Genomic DNA, 18,087 nt, shown 5'->3' with positions numbered 1-18,087 from the left:
ATTAGAAATGGAGATAGGTAATTCAGGCTCATGTTTCATTGTTTAAAAATTGTTTACGATAAAAATATATTATAACGTTAATTCAAGGACGGCCAGAGTTCAATGTCAATAGCTTAAGAATTCCAGCTTGTTACTACCATCAAACTACAAGAGAATCTCAGAATTTTCTGAATATGTCCCCTCCAAGTGTGTCATTCGCCGCAGCTTCCAATCTCTCCGCGGTAGCCTTGAACCCGCGCGGCACATGTACCTCTTCGAACTTCTTTCCCTCAAGGATTATATCCGCTACTCCTTTGGACGAGAGGTAAATCACAGGCATGCCGTGTCCAGTAAACCCAGCGCATATATATTGACCTGGTCGAGAAGGTATTTCGCCGACGTGCGGTGCGGAATCGAATGAATAACCCATGACTAAATGGCAATTTCGTAAGTCATCATAGATATATATATTGACCAGAAGGGCAAGAAAACTTACTGCCAGTCCATATTTCTTTAACATACGCACCGCTGTTTTCCCATCCTCTAAAGTACTTTTGCATATACCCATCAAAGTAGTTCTTTGTAGACTCGATTAAAGTACTGTCGTCGATATTCCTAAACCACTGTTCGTTATTTTCTGGATCCGGGTGTTTATGGGTTTGATGTGCTCCTCCGACAATGATACTTCCATCCGGCCGCACAACGAAGTAATCCACTCCTTCTTGTGGATGAGGGCGCAAGGCGTATGAATAGGACAAATGAGGCGGCGTCTGACCCTCAGGAACATCAATGTGAACGGCAAGGCCGCGTGCCGGATAGATCGCACGCTCATATTCAGGCAGCAAGCCGAAAGTGTATGCATTAGTAGTGTACACAACCTTCTTCGCTTTAATAGTACCTCGAGGGGTATGAACAAGGTGACTGTCAGGCTCATAGTTTGTCACTGAATCAACTGGAGTATTGGTCTGTATATTCACTTTATCACAACCGTACTCGAGAACCTTGCTCAAGAGACCAAGTATAAATTTGTACGGCCAAATAGTTCCTGAGGTGTAGGAAAAAGCGACCTTTGCGCCTTTGACTCCAGATGTCTAATATCGTCTTTAGTTAAGGGTCATCTAAGTAAGGGGAAATCGGACTCACCGACTCGATATTCCTCTCTGGAAGGAACGATATATCGTCCAAAAATTGGCATCCTCGTGCCTTGAGATCTTCAATCACCTTTCTTACGCGATTTCCGCGATCCTCATCCAGATACACGTTCATATTGCGAGTCATTATCAGGTCGCAATCAATCTGCTCTTTTTCGATGACATCTTTGATTGCCTTGACGTGGGACAATTCGAATTCTGCCAATTCGGTGGCGCCCTCAAGACCATGACGCTGGATGTTGAGGGGTATTAAGCCGTAGATATCGGGTCTAAGATGACCGCCTAGATATTTCATTAATCAACTGCCGTGCTAAGACGTGAACAAAGCGGTTACCATTTCTTCCTGTTGCACCAGAGCAGATCGTTCTTGCCTCGAGTATGGTAATTGACGGGCGTGTTTTGCCATAGCTAGGTGATGTCAACAGATGATATGCAAGGCTGACGCCGGCGTAGCCACCGCCGATGATCACAATATCAGATTCATCAGGAAGATCTGGTGTTGACCGATGTTCGTCGAGCGCAGAGCGATCTGTGAGCCAGAATGGAAGGGTGGGATTTTCCACGGGTAGAAATGGTGTCTGTGTAGACATGTTGGCGGCTATCTGATTATCGTGAATTCTGACTTCGTGTCGCGGGAGAAACCAGAAGCTTTATAGACGCGGCGATAATGGCGTTGCCTGTTCTACGCCAATACCTGACTTATCATATGTTGGTTTCCAACGAGTCTAACAGCCGATTGACTCATCGACAAGAATGGTGTTACCTGATAGCTCCTCACTATGCCGACGTTATATGTGGGTGAAATCCGAATTCCGGGAAGCATTCCGAGAGCTCTCATCCAGTTATCATCTCCGACTCATAACTGCGCGTGCCATGTGCTCGGTGCGTCTATTTTGGCGCCATCTATTCGCAGTTTCATGCATTAGCAAGCATGCACCAGCTCATCACTCGCATTCAAGATGTATCTGATGTGTTTTCTTGCTGTCGCATTATCGATTACGGACGACAGTAGCAACAATTGTGCGAGAGGGGTGGCTGGAACGACCGGGAGTGGGATAGTAAGGGGGATGGATATATCGATTATCAGTATTGATTCTCAGAGCAATAATATCAAACAATATCAAATAATACAAGATCAAAAAGGCATGGTAAGCTGCGGCTGGGTGCTGGCAGGAGCTCTGTTTGGTCGGACTCGGCCCGTGCCGACCGGGGAAGCAGCGAGGTAGCCACAGCTTCCTTGACACAGTACTTGATTATGCTGATCGCAACTCAGCTTGCATCTCTAAAGTGGCAAAAGTAACAGCCTCGTTTTTGAATCGCTCCTAGGAAGCCTTCCGATTGGGCGTGTAGCGGCAGACGCCTTACATGGGCCAGTCGTGTGGTGCCACATCGGTGGCTGGGAGAGCTGGCTGTATAGAATCGCCTCGCCTCGCCAGCCTCCCACTTGCACCCAACCTCCCCGCGATGCTGGCCATTTTAACGGCAATGGCGTCCGCCAGAGGCACAAAATTCCTCGTCATGTCTCCTGCATTCCTAGCGCCGTCATCGCATGCAGTTTATGTGTATTTTTATGATTTTTCACGACCGTCATGATCCCCGAGCTGTCTCATCTGAAGGCCGTCAACTGTAAGTGTCCTGACTGCTGTGACATTCAAACGACCGCCAATTGACCGCCTTCGTATCATAGCAAGCAAGCCTCAGCTGTCTCATCAAGAGTCCAAGCTGTCTGTTGCCGCCTCTGACGATTACTTTTCTGTTTCCTCCGGCCAATCCTCGACCAAAAGCTCCAATAGCAAAGTGACCGTTATCCATTATGCAACCCCGCAGTCGCATCTGCCTTCACATTCCTCGTCAGCACAGCATTCTCAGGCAGATTTAACTCAATCAAAATCTGCCGAAAAGATGAAAGATCACTCTGCAGCTGCGGCTGCACCATCTCCCGCACAGTCCACCCGGCCAACCAGCCGTCCTGTAACTTCGAATACTGTTCGTTTTGGCGAGACCCGCGTCAACGAAATAAGCCCCCGTCGCCAACAAATCCAAGACCCCCGGCAACACATCAGTGGAACAACCCCTGGTGTCGATGATACCCCATATCTTAGATTTGCTATAGACCAATTGACTCGCGATGAAGAAGTCAAGGGTGTAGCAAGACAAGCATCTGTCACAAGCACCGAGTACCCAGTTGAGCGTGTGATTGGAGACGAGAATCTAGGATACTATCACCGCACAGGCCCAACTACAGTCGAGATCCGCAAAACAACAAGCCGCCAAAGTGAGACACTTAAAAAACAGCAGCAATCGAAAGCTGTATTTGTGGCAGTCGACCCTGAAACCAATGATATTTTAAATCCACCGCTAGACTTTGTGCCTCTAGTCATCAGAACATGGGCTCTTGCCATCTTCATTTTTCTGGTTTTGTGGCTGATTGCGGGTTTGATTTTCTGTAACATTTGGTCACAACGGCATGACGGCATCTGGAATTGGGAAGGAGTAGGTGGTTCGCGTTATTTTGTGGTCCAATATCTCCCCCAGCTGCTAGCTGGTCTTATCGTGCTCTGGAATTTGGTAATTCAAGCCGCCATATACCGAATTATGCCATTTTCCATTATGGCGTCAGAACGACAAAAGACGGGGGCGTTACAGAATCTGTCGATCCTGTCGCAGAATCACCTCGTCCCCGACTTTACTTATTTCCGATATGGCGAGCCCCTGGTCGCTGTAGGATTGCTGACAATCTGGTTGTCGAATTTCTTCTGCATGCCGCTCATCAGCTGCCTATTCCAAGCCAAGTACTACGTTGACGATGGCCAAGGCGTCTGGCGATGGACAACAACACAGTCGGTCGGTTGGGTTCTGGTCGCTGTATATGGTTTGTTGGTATTGGGTCTTGTCTTGGTCATGTCACGATTCGTTAGAAGCTGGACCGGCCTTCTTTGGGATCCAGTCAGCCTGGCAGATCTCATTCCGTCAATCCAGCGATCCAACATCTTACGAGATTTCGAAGGCTCCGAGACTGCGCCATCGGTACGGGACATGCTCACTCCGCGAGTATTACGCCTCGGCTACTGGCGTCTCATGGACAAGGAGAACGTTTTCTACGGCATCGGCGAAGAGTACGCTGCTGGGGAAAGGCCAGCACCTGTATCACCTAAAAGAGGTGAGAAGCGGGCAATTGATACATACACAGTCTTGGAAGATCTCGAACAACAAAGCATACTGCGGAACGAGTCATTCGAGCGAACTCTCCATTCGCCATTTGCTCGCTTCCGTTGGACTGTCTGGTTTCTGCGAGACATTTCCATCCTTATCTGGATCGCCATTGTCTTTGCCCTGTTTATCGCTTTCGTCGTTGTGAGCTTCGTCAAGGAAGCTATTCCCCGTGGATTTCTGCCTTTAGTTCCAACCCTGGCATCAGTAAATGGATTTTCCGCATCCAACTTCTTGTTCAGTTTTATTCCCGGTCTCATTGGAAATATCCTCTTTCTTGCTTGGCAACCAATCGACGTGTACATGCGAGCTCTGCAGCCTTTTGCCTCTTTGTCAACGCCCGAAGGTGCCTGGGCCGAAAGGAGTCTTCTTCTAGCGTACCCTGCTTGCCTCCCCTTCCAAGTGACTTTCCTAGCTTTGGTGTCCAAACACTACAAAGTAGCCTTTATCTCTCTGATAAGTCTACTCTCTCTCGCCCTCCCAATCCTTGGCGGCGGCGTCTTCATTGCGCTATGGTATCCTTCCCAAAACCAGGTCCGCATCGCCTCCGATCTCCCAGCATTCTATACACTAGTGGCTTTCTGCGCTCTCTATGCGCTGTCATACCTCGCCATCTGGCCCCGTCGTCATCGTTACCTACCACACAATATCAACACGTTGGCAGATCTGATTAGCTTCTTCCACCAAAGCCCACTTCTATCAGACCCTGTACTACGCGAACCCCGGACAAAGGCGGATCTTGTTACGCGACTAGTTGTCACTCCACCAAAAGAGCGCGCCACACCGCATTACGGCTTTGGTGTTTACCGGGGACTTGACCAAAAGGATCACCTAGGCATTGATCGTATGACTAGGCCTGGCAGGGCAGACATGCTCATCGCGACTGGGGGTCTGAAAGGCTGACCATGAAGCGATATTCTCGACCTTTACGAAGACCAGGTCAAGTGTATTCTATGAAAATTGCATTTAATGAGCGGGTTGATTTTGGCATTTTGGAGTTGAGAGCAGCAATATAGAGAGGGTTTTCATTTTGGTTTTATGTCTCTTTTATGATTTTATGGGACTCATGAGAATATGAGCTTAGTGATGATTTGTCTATAGTTTACCTTCCAAGGGGGCTAGTTCGACGAAAGACTTAATGAAAATAATTCCTGCATATACTGAAGCATTTCTAGAGTTACGCGATTTGAGTAAACGCTGGTTCATAGCACGGCAAGAACGTAGCTAGCGCATCTCCTTCTTGACAAACACTCTACCTACTATCCTCTTGCGCCACGCATCGGACTATCCTATGCTGTCTATCACCAGAAGTCCCTTTTCCCCAACAATCCTACTGTTTAGATAACTTACCACCATCCAGATTCAAGCCCCTCAAAGCATCATCATCAATGGCCACTCTAATAGCGCCTCCCTCATCACCGCAGACCTCTCACATAGAGCTCACAGTGTACCAGCTCCTGCTCTTCTCGCCTATATCGAGTACTATCTCTAATCCATCTGCCCATAGGACTCCTTATACTATTGATCCCTCTGAAGACCTCCTTCTCTCTTTTGAAGGCATTTCGTATTTTCCCCGCCAGCGAACCCCAAAATCTCGCACGCCATCGTCCGGTACACTATCCCCTGTCCTCTCAATAATAAAAGAAGAACCTCTAATGCGAAACCATACCATTTCACAGCGAGAAAGTCGAGAGCAAAATATCGATATTCTGGTGTGAAGAAACGTGAGCTATCAGAGAACGTGCTTAATAACACTCCAATCTGGGTTTTGTAAGTTGTAACGTTTCACCTTGTTTTCAATGTTCTTGATCAAACTTGCATTAATACATATATTTTTAGCTGGTTCGCAGTTTTCGATTTCCTACGTATGGATGGATTCCCAGAGCATGGCGTTTCCATCAGCATAGTTGTTTATACGTGGCTGATGCTGTACGTGATGATTTCCTACTAGTGTAGGATTGTCAGTTTTACTGAAAAACAAAAAATGTGATGCATTGAAATGCATGGGTAAGGTTGCACGTGACCTCACCACCAAACGGAAATGCAAATGTGGAGCTTCAGTTTTGCCCGCCGTTTTGTCCGTGTCTCCAATGAATTCCTCGTGCATCTTGCGATCAGGTTGTCTCAAGTATCGCTCATCTTGAACAACATAATTTATACAATAAAAAAGAAGAAAGAAAAAGAAAAGCAGAATGTCGTGGCTGCTGAAAAGATGGTTCTTTCCAGAAGAACAAAACTCTTCTGCCTCCGCGACACAATCAACAAACACATCCATTCCCCAATCATCCCAATCACAATCACAGCTACAACAAGAAACACCACCTAGCCTCCTCCAAAACAACCAAAAACTCCTCATTGGCGGGCTCCTCTTCTTCTCTCTTTCGACCTTCATTACGCGCCGCTCTCTACTCCGCAAACACCGCAACGCCATTCCGCCCTACTACACCTCATCAGTCTACCACAAGCCCGAAATCAACAATACATTGGAAGCATTCGAGGCACTCAACATCGCCACTATAAATGTCTTCTCCATCGCCATGGCGGCCCTAGGTGGCGCTATGTGCGCATTCGATGTTAATACAATGACGGAAGCGCGGACGAAACTGCGGGCTGGTATGGGCATTGCGCATGGCGTGCCGCCGACAGAGGAAGAGGAGAGGCAGTTTGAGGATGAGATGGAGGAGATTCTGTCTAAGGTGCTGGCGAAAAAGGATATTGCGGAGATTAGGAAGAAGGTTGAGGCGGCGAGGGCTGAAGGGAGCGCGAAAAAAGAGTGATTCGTTCAGCAGTGTTTTCATATGCATAATATTGGCATAAGGGATGGATAGGCGTTTGAGGAATTACTGGACATGGATTAATCACCACTCTCGGTTAAAGGAGTGGACTATGGGGAGTATATAAATGGGTCTTCGGCCTACTGTAATTATACGCTGCAACGGACAGATATTAAGCGGACAAAGCATCATAGCATAAGAGTTGATATCAAAGTCAGTATTGAATATGATGAAGTGTACATGACAGAATGTGTAAATAATGCATCAAGACAACCGTTCGTACCGCTCTCTGGCACGGTCTTTTGTCTTCTCTAGGAACTCGTCATACCGGCCGCGCGTATTCCTGGCCGCTTCTTCAGACGCATCGCCAAGTTTGCCGCCCTGAGCACCAAGTCCGACGCCCTGCGCATAGACGTCTGTGGCAATCGGCGCAGTCATGCCAGTGCCTTGCACGCCAAGCCCAGATCCTTCAGACCAGCCCATCTTGCTCAGAAGAGCAGCACCTTTAGACGGAGCCGCCGGTTCTGGTTCGGGCTCTTCTTCCTTTGTAGGAGCAGAAGGCTTGGGTTTCCCAGATTGCCTCGAGCTACCGAATGCCTGACGTCGTTCCTTGGCTCGATCGCGGTATTCTGCAGTAGGTGGGTCGTTTCGGTGCTTCTCTAGCTTAGCTAATGCTTTAGCCTTCAATTCTTCATTTTGCAAATTGTCGCGGTGTAGTTGGCTCAGTCGCTCGTGTTGGTTAACTTCTGCCCCCGACTTGAACTGGCGCATACACAGATAGCAACAGTTTCGATTTGGATCAGCGTATGATCGAGCTGGTGGCGCAGTAGATGCTAGAGGCGGGGTTCCTTCTGACTCCTTGATTGATTCGGGATTCTCATCGCCATCCTTTTTCTGAATACCGTGTAACTCCGCGTGTCGATCTGACCAAAATTGAAGATGCGATGGCATTGCCATTTTCTTTGTTGCTGCCAAACTCGAAGCTTCTGCCTTTCTCTTTTTCACTTTCTCAGCATCCTTGGCAGCTTTAGAATCCGTCTTTGGCTTATCTAGCTCTTCAGTTGACACGACCAATTCAGTCACATAGCCATCCTCATCCCAATATGCAAGCTTCATGCCTGGGTTGCTCAAGGGACTGAAAGTAAATCGCGCCGTGCTGGGTGTTGGGTTGAGAACCGGGACGAATACGCCAGCGTGAATGTAACTCGCTAGAACCGACTTTGAAGCGATTGTGAACTTTTCAAATGAATTGAGTTTTGTCAATGCAGCTTGCGCATCCTAATTCACTTAGCAAAGTCCAGGGTCCAAGTCTGTTGATGGACAAACTTACGTCAACTGTTGCAAACTCTGCGAATCCAAATTTCCAACTTTCGTTACTACGGCGGTCGCGGACAAGTAAAACACGTCGTAAAGACCCTTCTCTAGCACCAAGATTGGAATCTCCCGTAGTTGAAGCAACCTTTGCTTTCTTCGCGCTGCTTTGTGCATTATCCTCGCTATTTTGAAGTTTGTAGAGCTTAGTGACACCCTTTGCGAATAGTTCTTCGGTGACGGAGCCGTCCAGGCCTCTAAAAAGCAAAAATTGCGAGGGCGTATTATCCTGAGCCACGTCATTGTCACCAATATTTACAACAGGAGCAGGCATTTCTTCCGGGGGTAATTCAGCGTCTAGGTTCATTAGCATATTACTTGTAGGGATTCCGTATATACTGACCCGCACGATCTGCCTGGCAGCGAAAACACTTTTGCCGGGTTGCAAAGTTGTCAAAGGAGCACTGTGGGTTGTTAGTCCAGCTCTCACACGCCCAGAAAATAACCAACATTTCGACAAGTCCATTCACCTTCTGGACGATTCCGACGATCGTCCCGTTCACGAGTGTACGATATGCGAATTTTCGCAGCACGATCATCGTTTCCAGTATGCCGTCCGTAGATATAAAGCGTAGGCGCATTCTGAGCCATAAACTCGCGAGAGTCATTTAGGCTTTTAAACCGGAGGAAGCCTATTTGACGTGATAATTCTGAACCAAGTCAGTTAACCTGTCGATTGTACACCCGTATACAAATACTCACTGGTTTGTCTATCGCGAATAACACGGACGTCTTCCAGACCTTGAACGTGATAATAGTCTAGCAATTCATTCGAGATCTGTCCACGCATACACCGGGCGCAGACGCACCCGGCGATAGCACATCTCAGCTTCATGTCTTCAAAATGATAATCGCGGAATGCTTAGCGAGCTAGCAAGACTGAAAGGGAGGATTGTCGAACGTCTTCTTCAACCATTTCCACCGGCAGACCTTCCATTATGACTTCTCGACTTTCTTGGCTGTGATGGTGATGATTGTGCCGGCCGCGGCTGCGACTTCTACTGCGGCTGTCATATTCTGGAGAACGGTATCCTTCACGGTCACGATCTCGGTAGCCCTGTCGACCTCGTCGTGGCGGTGACCGGCGATAGTCGTCGCGATGCCTGTAGTCTCGGTCTCGGTCTCCAGAATAGTCGTGTCTCCTGTCAGCGGCTGGTCCTCGGGGAGCAGCATTTCGGGAATGGTCTTTTTGGTGATGAGATCAAGAAATTAGCACAAGCTCAGATACACGTTATAACAGCTGCCTATTCAACTGGCTGTGTTGAATCACGATGGATACCATGTAGGGAGGAGCGTGTACCGCCGTATTGTTTGCGCTCGACGGAGCGAGATCTCGAGCGGCGGTCGTCATACATTCGCCCGTCTCGGTCGTCGTGGCCCCGGTAAGAACCAGGGGGGAATCTGTTATCGTGTGACATGGTGGGCTGGATAGGTTTATGCCATGGATAGAGCAAATATTAAATGTGTATGATTCTTGTTCTTGAACTTGAGTAGTTGCGGAAGCCTAAACTGCCCAAGCCAAGGCGCTAGTCTGAAAGCGGTAGTCCCTACTCATAGGTACAATTATCTTAAAAATAAACCTATAAGACTCTAAATATTCTAAAAGTGTATATTAAGAACTTTTATTACTTATCAAATTTCACCGGTCTTCCCAAATTCTGATGGAAGAATTGAACTGTTACTATAACCTAGCTGATATACTAACTAGTCAAATGTATATGCTTTCCGGTCTGATTGTAGTAAAAATTATGGAAGTTCCTAAGTATATGATGTTGTTGGGTTTTCTGTAGAATATTCATAATTCATGTATGCTAGGCTTAGATTAATAAGCCCTCTCATGACTAAGCCTCATCACATAGGATGGAATTCCAGAAACGCCACATTACGGTGTAGAGTCGTTGAGAGGCGTGGTGAGAAAGACGTCTTCAAAAAGAGAGGTGAACGGAAATGCGGAATTAATAACGGCTGAATTTTCATCATGTAGAAACCGCTCATACATCCAAGCGCCTGCTTCTGCGGTATGGACAACATCCTCACTGCAACACCCAGTGTCGTCTATTCGTTGAATCGGTTGAGAACACACCGATTCACTCTTCTCGCATTCCGAAAAGGACAAGCCGGACTGTCGTCTGAATATTGATGTGAAAAAAGGGTAAACAGAAGCAATGATCGGCCATGAGGCTTGTAGGTCCTTGAGAATGAGCAGGCAAAAACGCGCTCGATGCTCGGAACTAGATCTGACTTGCGGGTCACCCCTGCTGATGTTCGCGATATGGAAACAGAGTGACGACATTACGGCGGGTAGTCTAAATAGAAACAATTCAGCGATTTTCGTTGTCTCGGAACTGGAGCAAACATACACGTGACCAGCAACAGAAAACAAGGTACCGCTCGTCACCAAGTCTTCGAGCATGCGGAACAACCTTGTGCATATTTCAAATATGGGAGAACCTGGGCCCATGTTCTGTGCAGCGTCTGGCATCTTTCGACAGAAAAGAAGTTGATACTGACTGTTGGAACGGTTAGTAAATATAAAACCCAACCACAAATATTGAAGGAATTGAGAAGCAGACGTACTCATAGGTCAGTTGAGTCAATATAGCCCACACACTTCTACTCGAAGACGAGAATCGCAGTTCGGACGGAAGCAACAAAGACCAAGACGAGATTCTTTCAAGAAAATTGTTCGGTGAGGGGGTAGTTCCCTCGTACGCCTGGAAAGGATGGCGAATATTCACTGTAGACTCTTTTTAGCAACACGATGCAGGGTAGCTGAGAAGACTTTAGCGGGGTTGTACCTGTTCTAGCAAGTTGGACATAATGTATCACGAAAAGCACTTGCTCGTTGACTGTTCCCCCAAAGGAATCATGGAAATTGAGGGCTGGGGATTCTTCGAAATCATCCTCTGTGAGTATAGATATTTCACAGAAGTCATCACGTACGTGGGGTACTCTATCGAGACCCATGGACAAGTTAATGTCCGCGGCCTATGAATTTCGTTAGAATTTAGCAGCAGGAATTCATATATAGATATACACAGACATAGACTATCCACCATAGCCTTCGCCACAGCCTGCGATGACTCAATTGAAGGTGAGAATACGATTTCCTGGTAACGATTAGCCCATCTTCGGCCACTTTTCACGGGTCTGACATTATATTTACTCACAGTCGATGCATACCTAGCGCCTGCGCCATCCCTGTTGTTACACCCAGCCAATACCACGGATCTTTCTGTTCGAGGGGGTCGCTCCACCAATGGGCAAGAAGAAAAGTTCCTTGTATTACCGCGATTGCATCGGTTTCATACCCAGCATCATAAATGTCCTTGGCTCGATGATAGAACGTGAGACTAGCAATAAAGCGGGATACAAAACCAGCTTCGTAAATGATAGAATCAGGGCAGTAAATAGTGGCAACCATGTATATCGCATTCAACAACAAATGTGACACAGTGCCTGTTTCAATACTTTTCATGAAATCGGATCGCTCGATAATCGGCAGTGAAGGAAAGGGATGTTGGAAAAAGACGTTCAGTAGAGCAGAGCTTATTTCTTTCGGTGGCAGATCGAAAGCTCCTTCGTTCTTGAGCCGCCCAACAGTGAAGCTTCGACGGCCCTCGATATATTGTATTGTCGGTTGATCAAGCCGCTCTAACATGGCTCTATGAAGGTATTCCTCGATAGACGGGGCATCCGTGGTGTTTTGATAAGGGAGGCCAAACTCTCGAATAAGATAATTGATGTTAGAGGAGTCGGCCACATAGGGAGTTTTGCCACAGGACCGGAGAGCTGGTAGAGGCGATGTTAAGCTTGATTCAGTATCAGTCAGCCTGGTACGAAGCTTTTCATGGCCTTCTTGCCGACTGCCAACGAACCCAGTGAATCTGGAGTGGGTTGGGCCTGAAGCTCTAATGGTTGACGAGCCTCTTAAGTTGGGCGATACAGATTGTGTTGAAGTTGTGAGCACATCAGCAACCGGCAATTTTCGGTGTCTACAATTGAGGTTCAGTTCAATTGTCTCCCATTGGGAGCGAGCGCATACCGTCCACGGCGGGAGAGTATGGGTTCACAGTTGCTTCGGGCAACCCGACACTGCGAACACGGCACGCCTTCGCTTCGGTCGCACTTGACTCTTCGCTGGTGACATCGCCAACAAGCGACTTTAGTAGGAGCATTTCGCGGCATGTCGGTACGAACACATTCAGACAGGTAGCGTCAAATGTTCATAGCCGCAAGAGAAGGTGTGGTCAGTCGTGAAGGTTTCATTATCCTAAAGAGGCATATTCTCCACGTAGTCGCCGAGTTTAATCACTCTTTATTGGTTGATATACCGGCCCCACCAAGTCGCCGAATTGAACTTTCTCTGATTGGTTCAGATTGCCTACCTTTGGATGTATATAATTGTATTAACTAGACATGACCCTTCCTTCATCCTTCTGCTGCCTCTTCAAATGTTGAGTTCTGTAAAGCCAAAAATATGTCTGCCAATTCCAAGTTCCTGACACAAGTCAGGCCATCTGCTCTAGTATCATGTCGGCCATCGCTGTCGTCGCTGGCACCTACTTTCCCTTCGACGACCTCCCGCAGAACCAAGTTGACCAACACGGGGCCAGAAGCAGCACAGAGGCATTCACCAGACAAGATTACTGGAGGCTTGCGTGAGCGACAAAAGTTTCCGGCCAATTCCCCGGCATGGGAAAGCGAGAAGTCAGGAGCGGTTGGCTATATGCTGTATGTCTTGTCTGCCGAGCCTCTGCTTAGAAATTGACGCTCATTTTTCTCTCACAAAGTACAAAATCCGACCAGCTTGTCAACTGGGCGAGAGAAGGGTCTCTTTGGCCATTGACCTTCGCATTAGCCTGCTGTGGCGTCGAAATGATGGGAGCATCGATGCCTAGATACGACCAGGACCGATTAGGGATCATCTTCCGCGCCTCACCACGTCAGTCCGATGTTATGCTGGTTGCTGGCACAGTATGCAACAAGATGGCACCCGCATTAAGGCAGCTCTATGACCAAATGCCAGACCCAAAATGGGTTATAAGTATGGGAAGTTGCGCCAATGGAGGCGGATACTATCATTATAGCTATAGTGTTGTGCGCGGCGTGGATCGCATTGTTCCAGTTGATATCTATGTGCCGGGATGTCCACCCACTCCAGAGGCTCTGTTACAGGGCATCTTCCTGCTGCAAAAGAAAATGCGAAGGACCCCCGTGACCAGGATGTGGTACAGGAGATGAGGTAGCAGACATACTGAGGTTGTAAGACAGTTGGATAGACAACGTCTATATTTTATATTTTATTTAATTTTATTAGAATGAACCAAGAATGGAATAGATGTGCAGGCAGTGACGTCATATGGCGACTTGGGGCAAGCAGCTCGTCGCGTGGGGCATGTCCCATTGGTGCCAACTCACCAGTGACAGCTGGCTTGTTGACCTGGACAGCACATATGTTTACTGAACTCCTTCTTCTTTTCTGTAAATCCTTCAATTGCAATTCTCCTATCATTCGCACGTTGTCAATATGGCCGACGGAGTCAACAAGCATGTTCAAAAGTCTATTCATCGAGCTTGGTGGAAGGAAAGCTCAGTCTACCAGATCTGGCCGGCGTCGTTCAAGGACTCGAACAATGATGGGGTTGGTGATATTCCCGGAATAGTGTCGAAGTTGGATTACATCAAGAAGCTGGGTGTTGATATCGTCTGGCTGTCACCGTCCTACAAATCGCCGCAAGTAGACATGGGCTACGACATTTCAGATTATTACAGCATGCATCCGCCATACGGTACAGTCGAGGATGTCGAGCGTCTGATCGAAGGCTGTCACCAGAGAGGCATGAAATTGCTAATGGATCTGGTGGTCAATCATACGAGCGACCAGCATGAGTGGTTTCAGAAATCCAGAAGCTCCAAGGACAACGAATATCGCAAGTGGTATATCTGGAAGCCTGCCAAGTACGACGACAAAGGCAACAGGCTTCCTCCAAACAACTGGATATCTCACTTTCAGGGTGTGTAGTTTGGGGCTTTAATTGTGGAGGGGTCTCCCGCTAACATGAACCAGGTAGCGCATGGAAATACGACGAACTCACAGATGAGTACTACCTACATCTGTACGCTGAAGGACAACCAGATCTCAACTGGGAACACCCTCCAGTTCGTCAAGCTGTTCATGATATCATGCGATTTTGGCTCAATAAGGGATGTGATGGATTCCGCATGGACGTTATCAATTTCATTTCCAAAGACCAAAAGTTCCCCGACGCACCGGTGAAGGATTTAACTCAGGTATGGCAGTGGGGTGATTGTCATTATGCCAATGGGCCTCGACTGCACGAGTATCTCCAGGGACTGGGTCAAATTCTTAAGGAGTATGACGCATTCAGCGTTGGCGAGATGCCGTTCGTGAGAGACCTCGAAGAGGTTATAAAGGCTGTCCAGTACGATAGACGCGAATTGCAGATGATCTTCCAGTTCGAACATGTTGATATTGACCACGGCAAGTTTGACAAATTTGTTGAGGGCCAGTGGAAGCTACCCGAGCTCAAGAGAATGTTTGGCCACTGGCAAAAGTTCATGTACGAAAATGATGGATGGAACGCTCTGTATTGGGAGAACCACGACCAACCACGCTCAATCGACCGGTACACCCACGCTAAACCTGAGGATTCAGCCAAATCCGGGAAGATGCTGGCGACCTGTCTTGCTTTGATGTCTGGCACTCCGTTTATCTACCAGGGACAGGAAATCGGCATGCGCAATGTGCCTAAGGAATGGCCGATGGAGGAATACCAGGACATTGATTGTGTCAACCACTGGAAGGGGTAAGTACTTTTAAACCAGCAAGAATTCGACCCAACAACTAACACTACCAAAAGCCATCTCGCACTTACACCCAACGATACTGCGGCACTGGATGAGTACCGCCGGCAATATCAGAAAAAGTCCCGCGATAACGCTCGAACACCAGTGCAATGGAGCTCTGAGCCCAACGCCGGTTTCACAGCAGCAGAAGTCAAGCCCTGGATGAGGGTCAACACGAACTACAAGGAGATCAACGCCGAGTCGCAAGTTTCCGATCCCAATTCAGTGTTCAGTTACTGGAGGTCCGTGCTCGGTTTGCGCAAGAAATACCTGGATATTTTCGTGTACGGCGACTTTGTGATGCTGGACAAGGATAGTGAGGAAGTGTTTGCGTATAGCAGACAGTACGAGAACAAACAGGCCGTGGTTCTTTGTAACTTCACAGACCGAACGATCCAGTGGGATCCTGCTGCGAATGCGGTTGGCCAGATACAAGACATATTGCTTAACAATTACGGAGTGCGTGAGAAATACCAAGGCGAGACATGGTCACTGCGACCGTATGAGGCGACAGTGTTGCTAGTGACTCCAACAAAATAGATCTACTAATGTTCGTAGATGGTTGTGCTTCCTTATAGAGGATATACTAAATTGGTGTTGATATTCAATCCATCTTGTCCGTTGATGATTTGTTCCGCTTGTTCAAAGGAAGCTGTTATCACTCAGGCGTCTCACAGCACAAAAACGTTCTTTATGATATCGATTATTTAATCCAGCAAATGAACCTAGAACGGTGAGGGTCGTGAGACTTGAGGTATCGATACGGACTTATATGACTAGTAATTCTAGAGATAGCATGTTATGTTATTGAGAGAAATTCGTACAATTCATAGACGCAACAAGTTGAATATGATCAATCCACATTTTAGCCATCAATCGAGCGCCACCAAATAATAATCGCATTGCCATTATTACCAGCGGAATGACTCAGGGAAAAAATCGATCTCGTCGAATCCATTTACCATAGAGCAAACCACCCCAGCTCGCGCGTCGTCCATCATAGACCCGGGCCCACAGCATATCACTGCCATTTTCTGCTCGTTGACATGCGATTCCTCTGCGCGCTCCTGAACAAGTCTCTGAACCGCCGGACGCCCTCGAGATAGTGTGATTTTAGGCGTAGAACCAGTGTCACACTGGGTATCAGAACTTGACATAGTCTTTCCTGTATCGTCCATGCACCCGTCACTTATAATTTTGCTCGAGAATCTGTTCATTTTTGTATCCCTGTCTGTCGCGGACAATGGTGTGGTACTTCCATCCTCGACCACATAGATGTGGATTTCAAGTCCTATGTCCCCTGAAAATACCCGCGAAGACCACAGCGGCAACAATTCATTCTCATAGATATCTTCAAACATGTAGCTATCACGCACCACCCAATCCAGTTGAACACGGCGGATTGAAAAAGCAGGATTCTTGTTGGCAGCGGCAATATCACGGATCATACAAAGATGCGATAAAGCAACAGTGACTCCAGTGCCTCCTACTACCATGAGGACGTTTTGGTAGTGGGAAAGCCCAAAGGTATGACCGTAGGGTCCTTCTACAGCCATACGAATCGATACCTGCGATGTTCCCGATTCATTATAGCTGCATGACTTTTGAGATACATGATCTCGGAGTCGAGCCGTGAAACCATCTTGCGGACGCACGAGAAACGAGAGTTCCAAGGCAGCCTGTTTTGTGTTTTGGGCTCCTACCTCGCTCCACGACATCAGGGTAAATGGGTGGCTTTCCCAAAATTTCAATCCATTGAGGGAATATAGAAAATAATATGATCCGGCGCGAGGACGTGAAATTCCACGCACTGGAACTGTCAGATGGATGATATCAGCGTCTTTGTTATATCTGATGGTGGCTTGGAGCTTGGAGAGATTTAAAAGCCCAAGACGACATAGGCGCAGGACCCGGTCTAGCACCCAAACTGCCACACAAGGCCATATATACGGGTTATATTGACCGTCGAAAATGGCAACGTGGCTGTAGATAGGCATAATTAGGGTTTGAATCGCAGTATTAATAGTAGCATCTATGATAAACGTACTACCATAGGGTCCCAATACAGAGCACAGCGAATGCCAGATGGAGCAAGAGAAATAATTCGTATTTATACCGCCTCATTGGATAAATGCTGAAGATACACAGGAAGCTCATCGAAATAACAGCCTTTGAAGTATTGTCAGCGTAGATGCAGATATACTTACGCGGGTATATTATAACACTCACAATAACCCCCATTCGCCAATACTGTTCTGACCAATTTTCGATGTATTCAGCTTTGCCTCCATCTACAAAAGATGTTTTCAGCTTCGTGAAATTTGAAATGGACGATGAGACAGGAAAAGACCTACCCAAAAATCCTTCGACCGTGTAGCTGATGCCATGCAGAGCTGCCTCAACAGTTGCAATCCGCGCCACCCACCGGTGAAATGAGTTGAATGTGGAAAAGCTCCATCCAGTTAACCATATAAGAACGTTATTTCTCATGCCAAAAGTCCATATGAGGGGGATGTTTGCAATAGCGAGAAGAGCAGTTCGGTCCGCGAGATACCGCCAGAGTTGAGTTCTGGTGTTTGGCCAACTAGTCTCATGAATTACTTGAATATAAGCGACGATATGTAGAAGCGAACTTACTAAAGGTTCTTCTCGAACAGTCTATAATTCACACAACACAGCACGATGTTTATGATAGCAAAGGCTACGAGGGTCAGAGACTGCAGGCGCGGGGG

General features: G+C 47.4%; 8 protein-coding genes across 8 annotated transcripts; 4 read left to right on the top strand and 4 right to left on the bottom strand.

Annotated features, from left to right (window-relative positions):
• Nucleotides 1-157: 157 nt before the first annotated feature.
• Nucleotides 158-1,720, bottom strand: BGW36DRAFT_306736 (FAD dependent oxidoreductase superfamily; the record flags this gene model as incomplete). The annotated part of the gene is made up of 4 exons (XM_046212178.1): nt 158-411; nt 476-1,070; nt 1,123-1,412; nt 1,465-1,720. 4 exons carry the CDS (start codon nt 1,718-1,720, stop codon nt 158-160), a joined length of 1,395 nt encoding a protein of 464 aa, XP_046066773.1.
• An 866-nt stretch (nt 1,721-2,586) lies between these two features.
• On the top strand, nt 2,587-5,509 carry BGW36DRAFT_388990 (uncharacterized protein). The gene is made up of 2 exons (XM_046217284.1): nt 2,587-2,756; nt 2,818-5,509. The coding sequence occupies exons 1-2, from the start codon at nt 2,720-2,722 to the stop codon at nt 5,241-5,243; spliced, it is 2,463 nt and encodes an 820-aa protein (XP_046066772.1). The 5' UTR covers nt 2,587-2,719; the 3' UTR covers nt 5,244-5,509.
• Nucleotides 5,510-6,532: 1,023 nt separating this feature from the next.
• BGW36DRAFT_364145 (uncharacterized protein) lies at nt 6,533-7,117 on the top strand (the record flags this gene model as incomplete). The annotated part of the gene is made up of 1 exon (XM_046214529.1): nt 6,533-7,117. The coding sequence occupies one exon, from the start codon at nt 6,533-6,535 to the stop codon at nt 7,115-7,117; it is 585 nt and encodes a 194-aa protein (XP_046066771.1).
• Nucleotides 7,118-7,378: 261 nt separating this feature from the next.
• Nucleotides 7,379-9,840, bottom strand: BGW36DRAFT_400999 (uncharacterized protein; the record flags this gene model as incomplete). Its single annotated transcript, XM_046218698.1, has 7 exons — nt 7,379-8,392; nt 8,445-8,782; nt 8,829-8,889; nt 8,936-9,135; nt 9,188-9,263; nt 9,387-9,670; nt 9,786-9,840. The coding sequence occupies 7 exons, from the start codon at nt 9,838-9,840 to the stop codon at nt 7,379-7,381; spliced, it is 2,028 nt and encodes a 675-aa protein (XP_046066770.1).
• A 481-nt stretch (nt 9,841-10,321) lies between these two features.
• BGW36DRAFT_57457 (fungal-specific transcription factor domain-containing protein) lies at nt 10,322-13,018 on the bottom strand. Its single transcript, XM_046222435.1, has 7 exons — nt 12,531-13,018; nt 11,656-12,480; nt 11,529-11,595; nt 11,284-11,473; nt 11,063-11,222; nt 10,846-10,995; nt 10,322-10,791 (listed from the first exon to the last, which is right to left on the bottom strand). The coding sequence occupies exons 1-7, from the start codon at nt 12,671-12,673 to the stop codon at nt 10,368-10,370; spliced, it is 1,959 nt and encodes a 652-aa protein (XP_046066769.1). The 5' UTR covers nt 12,674-13,018; the 3' UTR covers nt 10,322-10,367.
• Nucleotides 13,019-13,279: 261 nt separating this feature from the next.
• Nucleotides 13,280-13,729, top strand: BGW36DRAFT_306414 (NADH dehydrogenase iron-sulfur protein 7; the record flags this gene model as incomplete). Its single annotated transcript, XM_046212147.1, has 1 exon — nt 13,280-13,729. A coding segment is annotated over one exon (450 nt), but the record flags the coding sequence as incomplete, so codon positions are not given.
• A 186-nt stretch (nt 13,730-13,915) lies between these two features.
• Nucleotides 13,916-16,296, top strand: BGW36DRAFT_328422 (oligo-1,6-glucosidase). Its single transcript, XM_046212770.1, has 3 exons — nt 13,916-14,502; nt 14,556-15,315; nt 15,370-16,296. Exons 1-3 carry the CDS (start codon nt 14,016-14,018, stop codon nt 15,893-15,895), a joined length of 1,773 nt encoding a protein of 590 aa, XP_046066767.1. The 5' UTR covers nt 13,916-14,015; the 3' UTR covers nt 15,896-16,296.
• BGW36DRAFT_432366 (ferric reductase like transmembrane component-domain-containing protein) lies at nt 16,267-17,845 on the bottom strand (the record flags this gene model as incomplete). Its single annotated transcript, XM_046221128.1, has 4 exons — nt 16,267-17,338; nt 17,403-17,524; nt 17,585-17,646; nt 17,710-17,845. The coding sequence occupies 4 exons, from the start codon at nt 17,843-17,845 to the stop codon at nt 16,267-16,269; spliced, it is 1,392 nt and encodes a 463-aa protein (XP_046066766.1).
• Nucleotides 17,846-18,087: the final 242 nt, after the last annotated feature.

This window comes from Talaromyces proteolyticus, assembly GCF_021365285.1.
Source record: "Talaromyces proteolyticus strain PMI_201 chromosome Unknown BGW36scaffold_13, whole genome shotgun sequence".
NCBI lineage: Eukaryota > Fungi > Ascomycota > Eurotiomycetes > Eurotiales > Trichocomaceae > Talaromyces > Talaromyces proteolyticus.
This window is presented reverse-complemented; position numbering and strand designations above follow the sequence as displayed.

Bases quoted from the DNA above. Each gene is read 5' to 3' on its own strand.
- BGW36DRAFT_328422 (XM_046212770.1), top strand. From the start codon at position 14,016: ATGGCCGACGGAGTCAACAAGCATGTTCAAAAGTCTATTCATCGAGCT. The intron at 14,503-14,555 runs GTGTGTAGTTTG...AACATGAACCAG, and splicing joins CTGGATATCTCACTTTCAGG to GTAGCGCATGGAAATACGAC. The intron at 15,316-15,369 runs GTAAGTACTTTT...CACTACCAAAAG, and splicing joins TGTGTCAACCACTGGAAGGG to CCATCTCGCACTTACACCCA.
- BGW36DRAFT_57457 (XM_046222435.1), bottom strand. From the start codon at position 12,673: ATGCCGCGAAATGCTCCTACTAAAGTCGCTTGTTGGCGATGTCACCAG. The intron at 10,996-11,062 runs GTACGTCTGCTT...CCGTTCCAACAG, and splicing joins TTGACTCAACTGACCTATGA to TCAGTATCAACTTCTTTTCT. The intron at 10,792-10,845 runs GTATGTTTGCTC...GTTTCTATTTAG, and splicing joins TTTTCTGTTGCTGGTCACGT to ACTACCCGCCGTAATGTCGT.
- BGW36DRAFT_388990 (XM_046217284.1), top strand. From the start codon at position 2,720: ATGATCCCCGAGCTGTCTCATCTGAAGGCCGTCAACT. The intron at 2,757-2,817 runs GTAAGTGTCCTG...TTCGTATCATAG, and splicing joins TCATCTGAAGGCCGTCAACT to CAAGCAAGCCTCAGCTGTCT.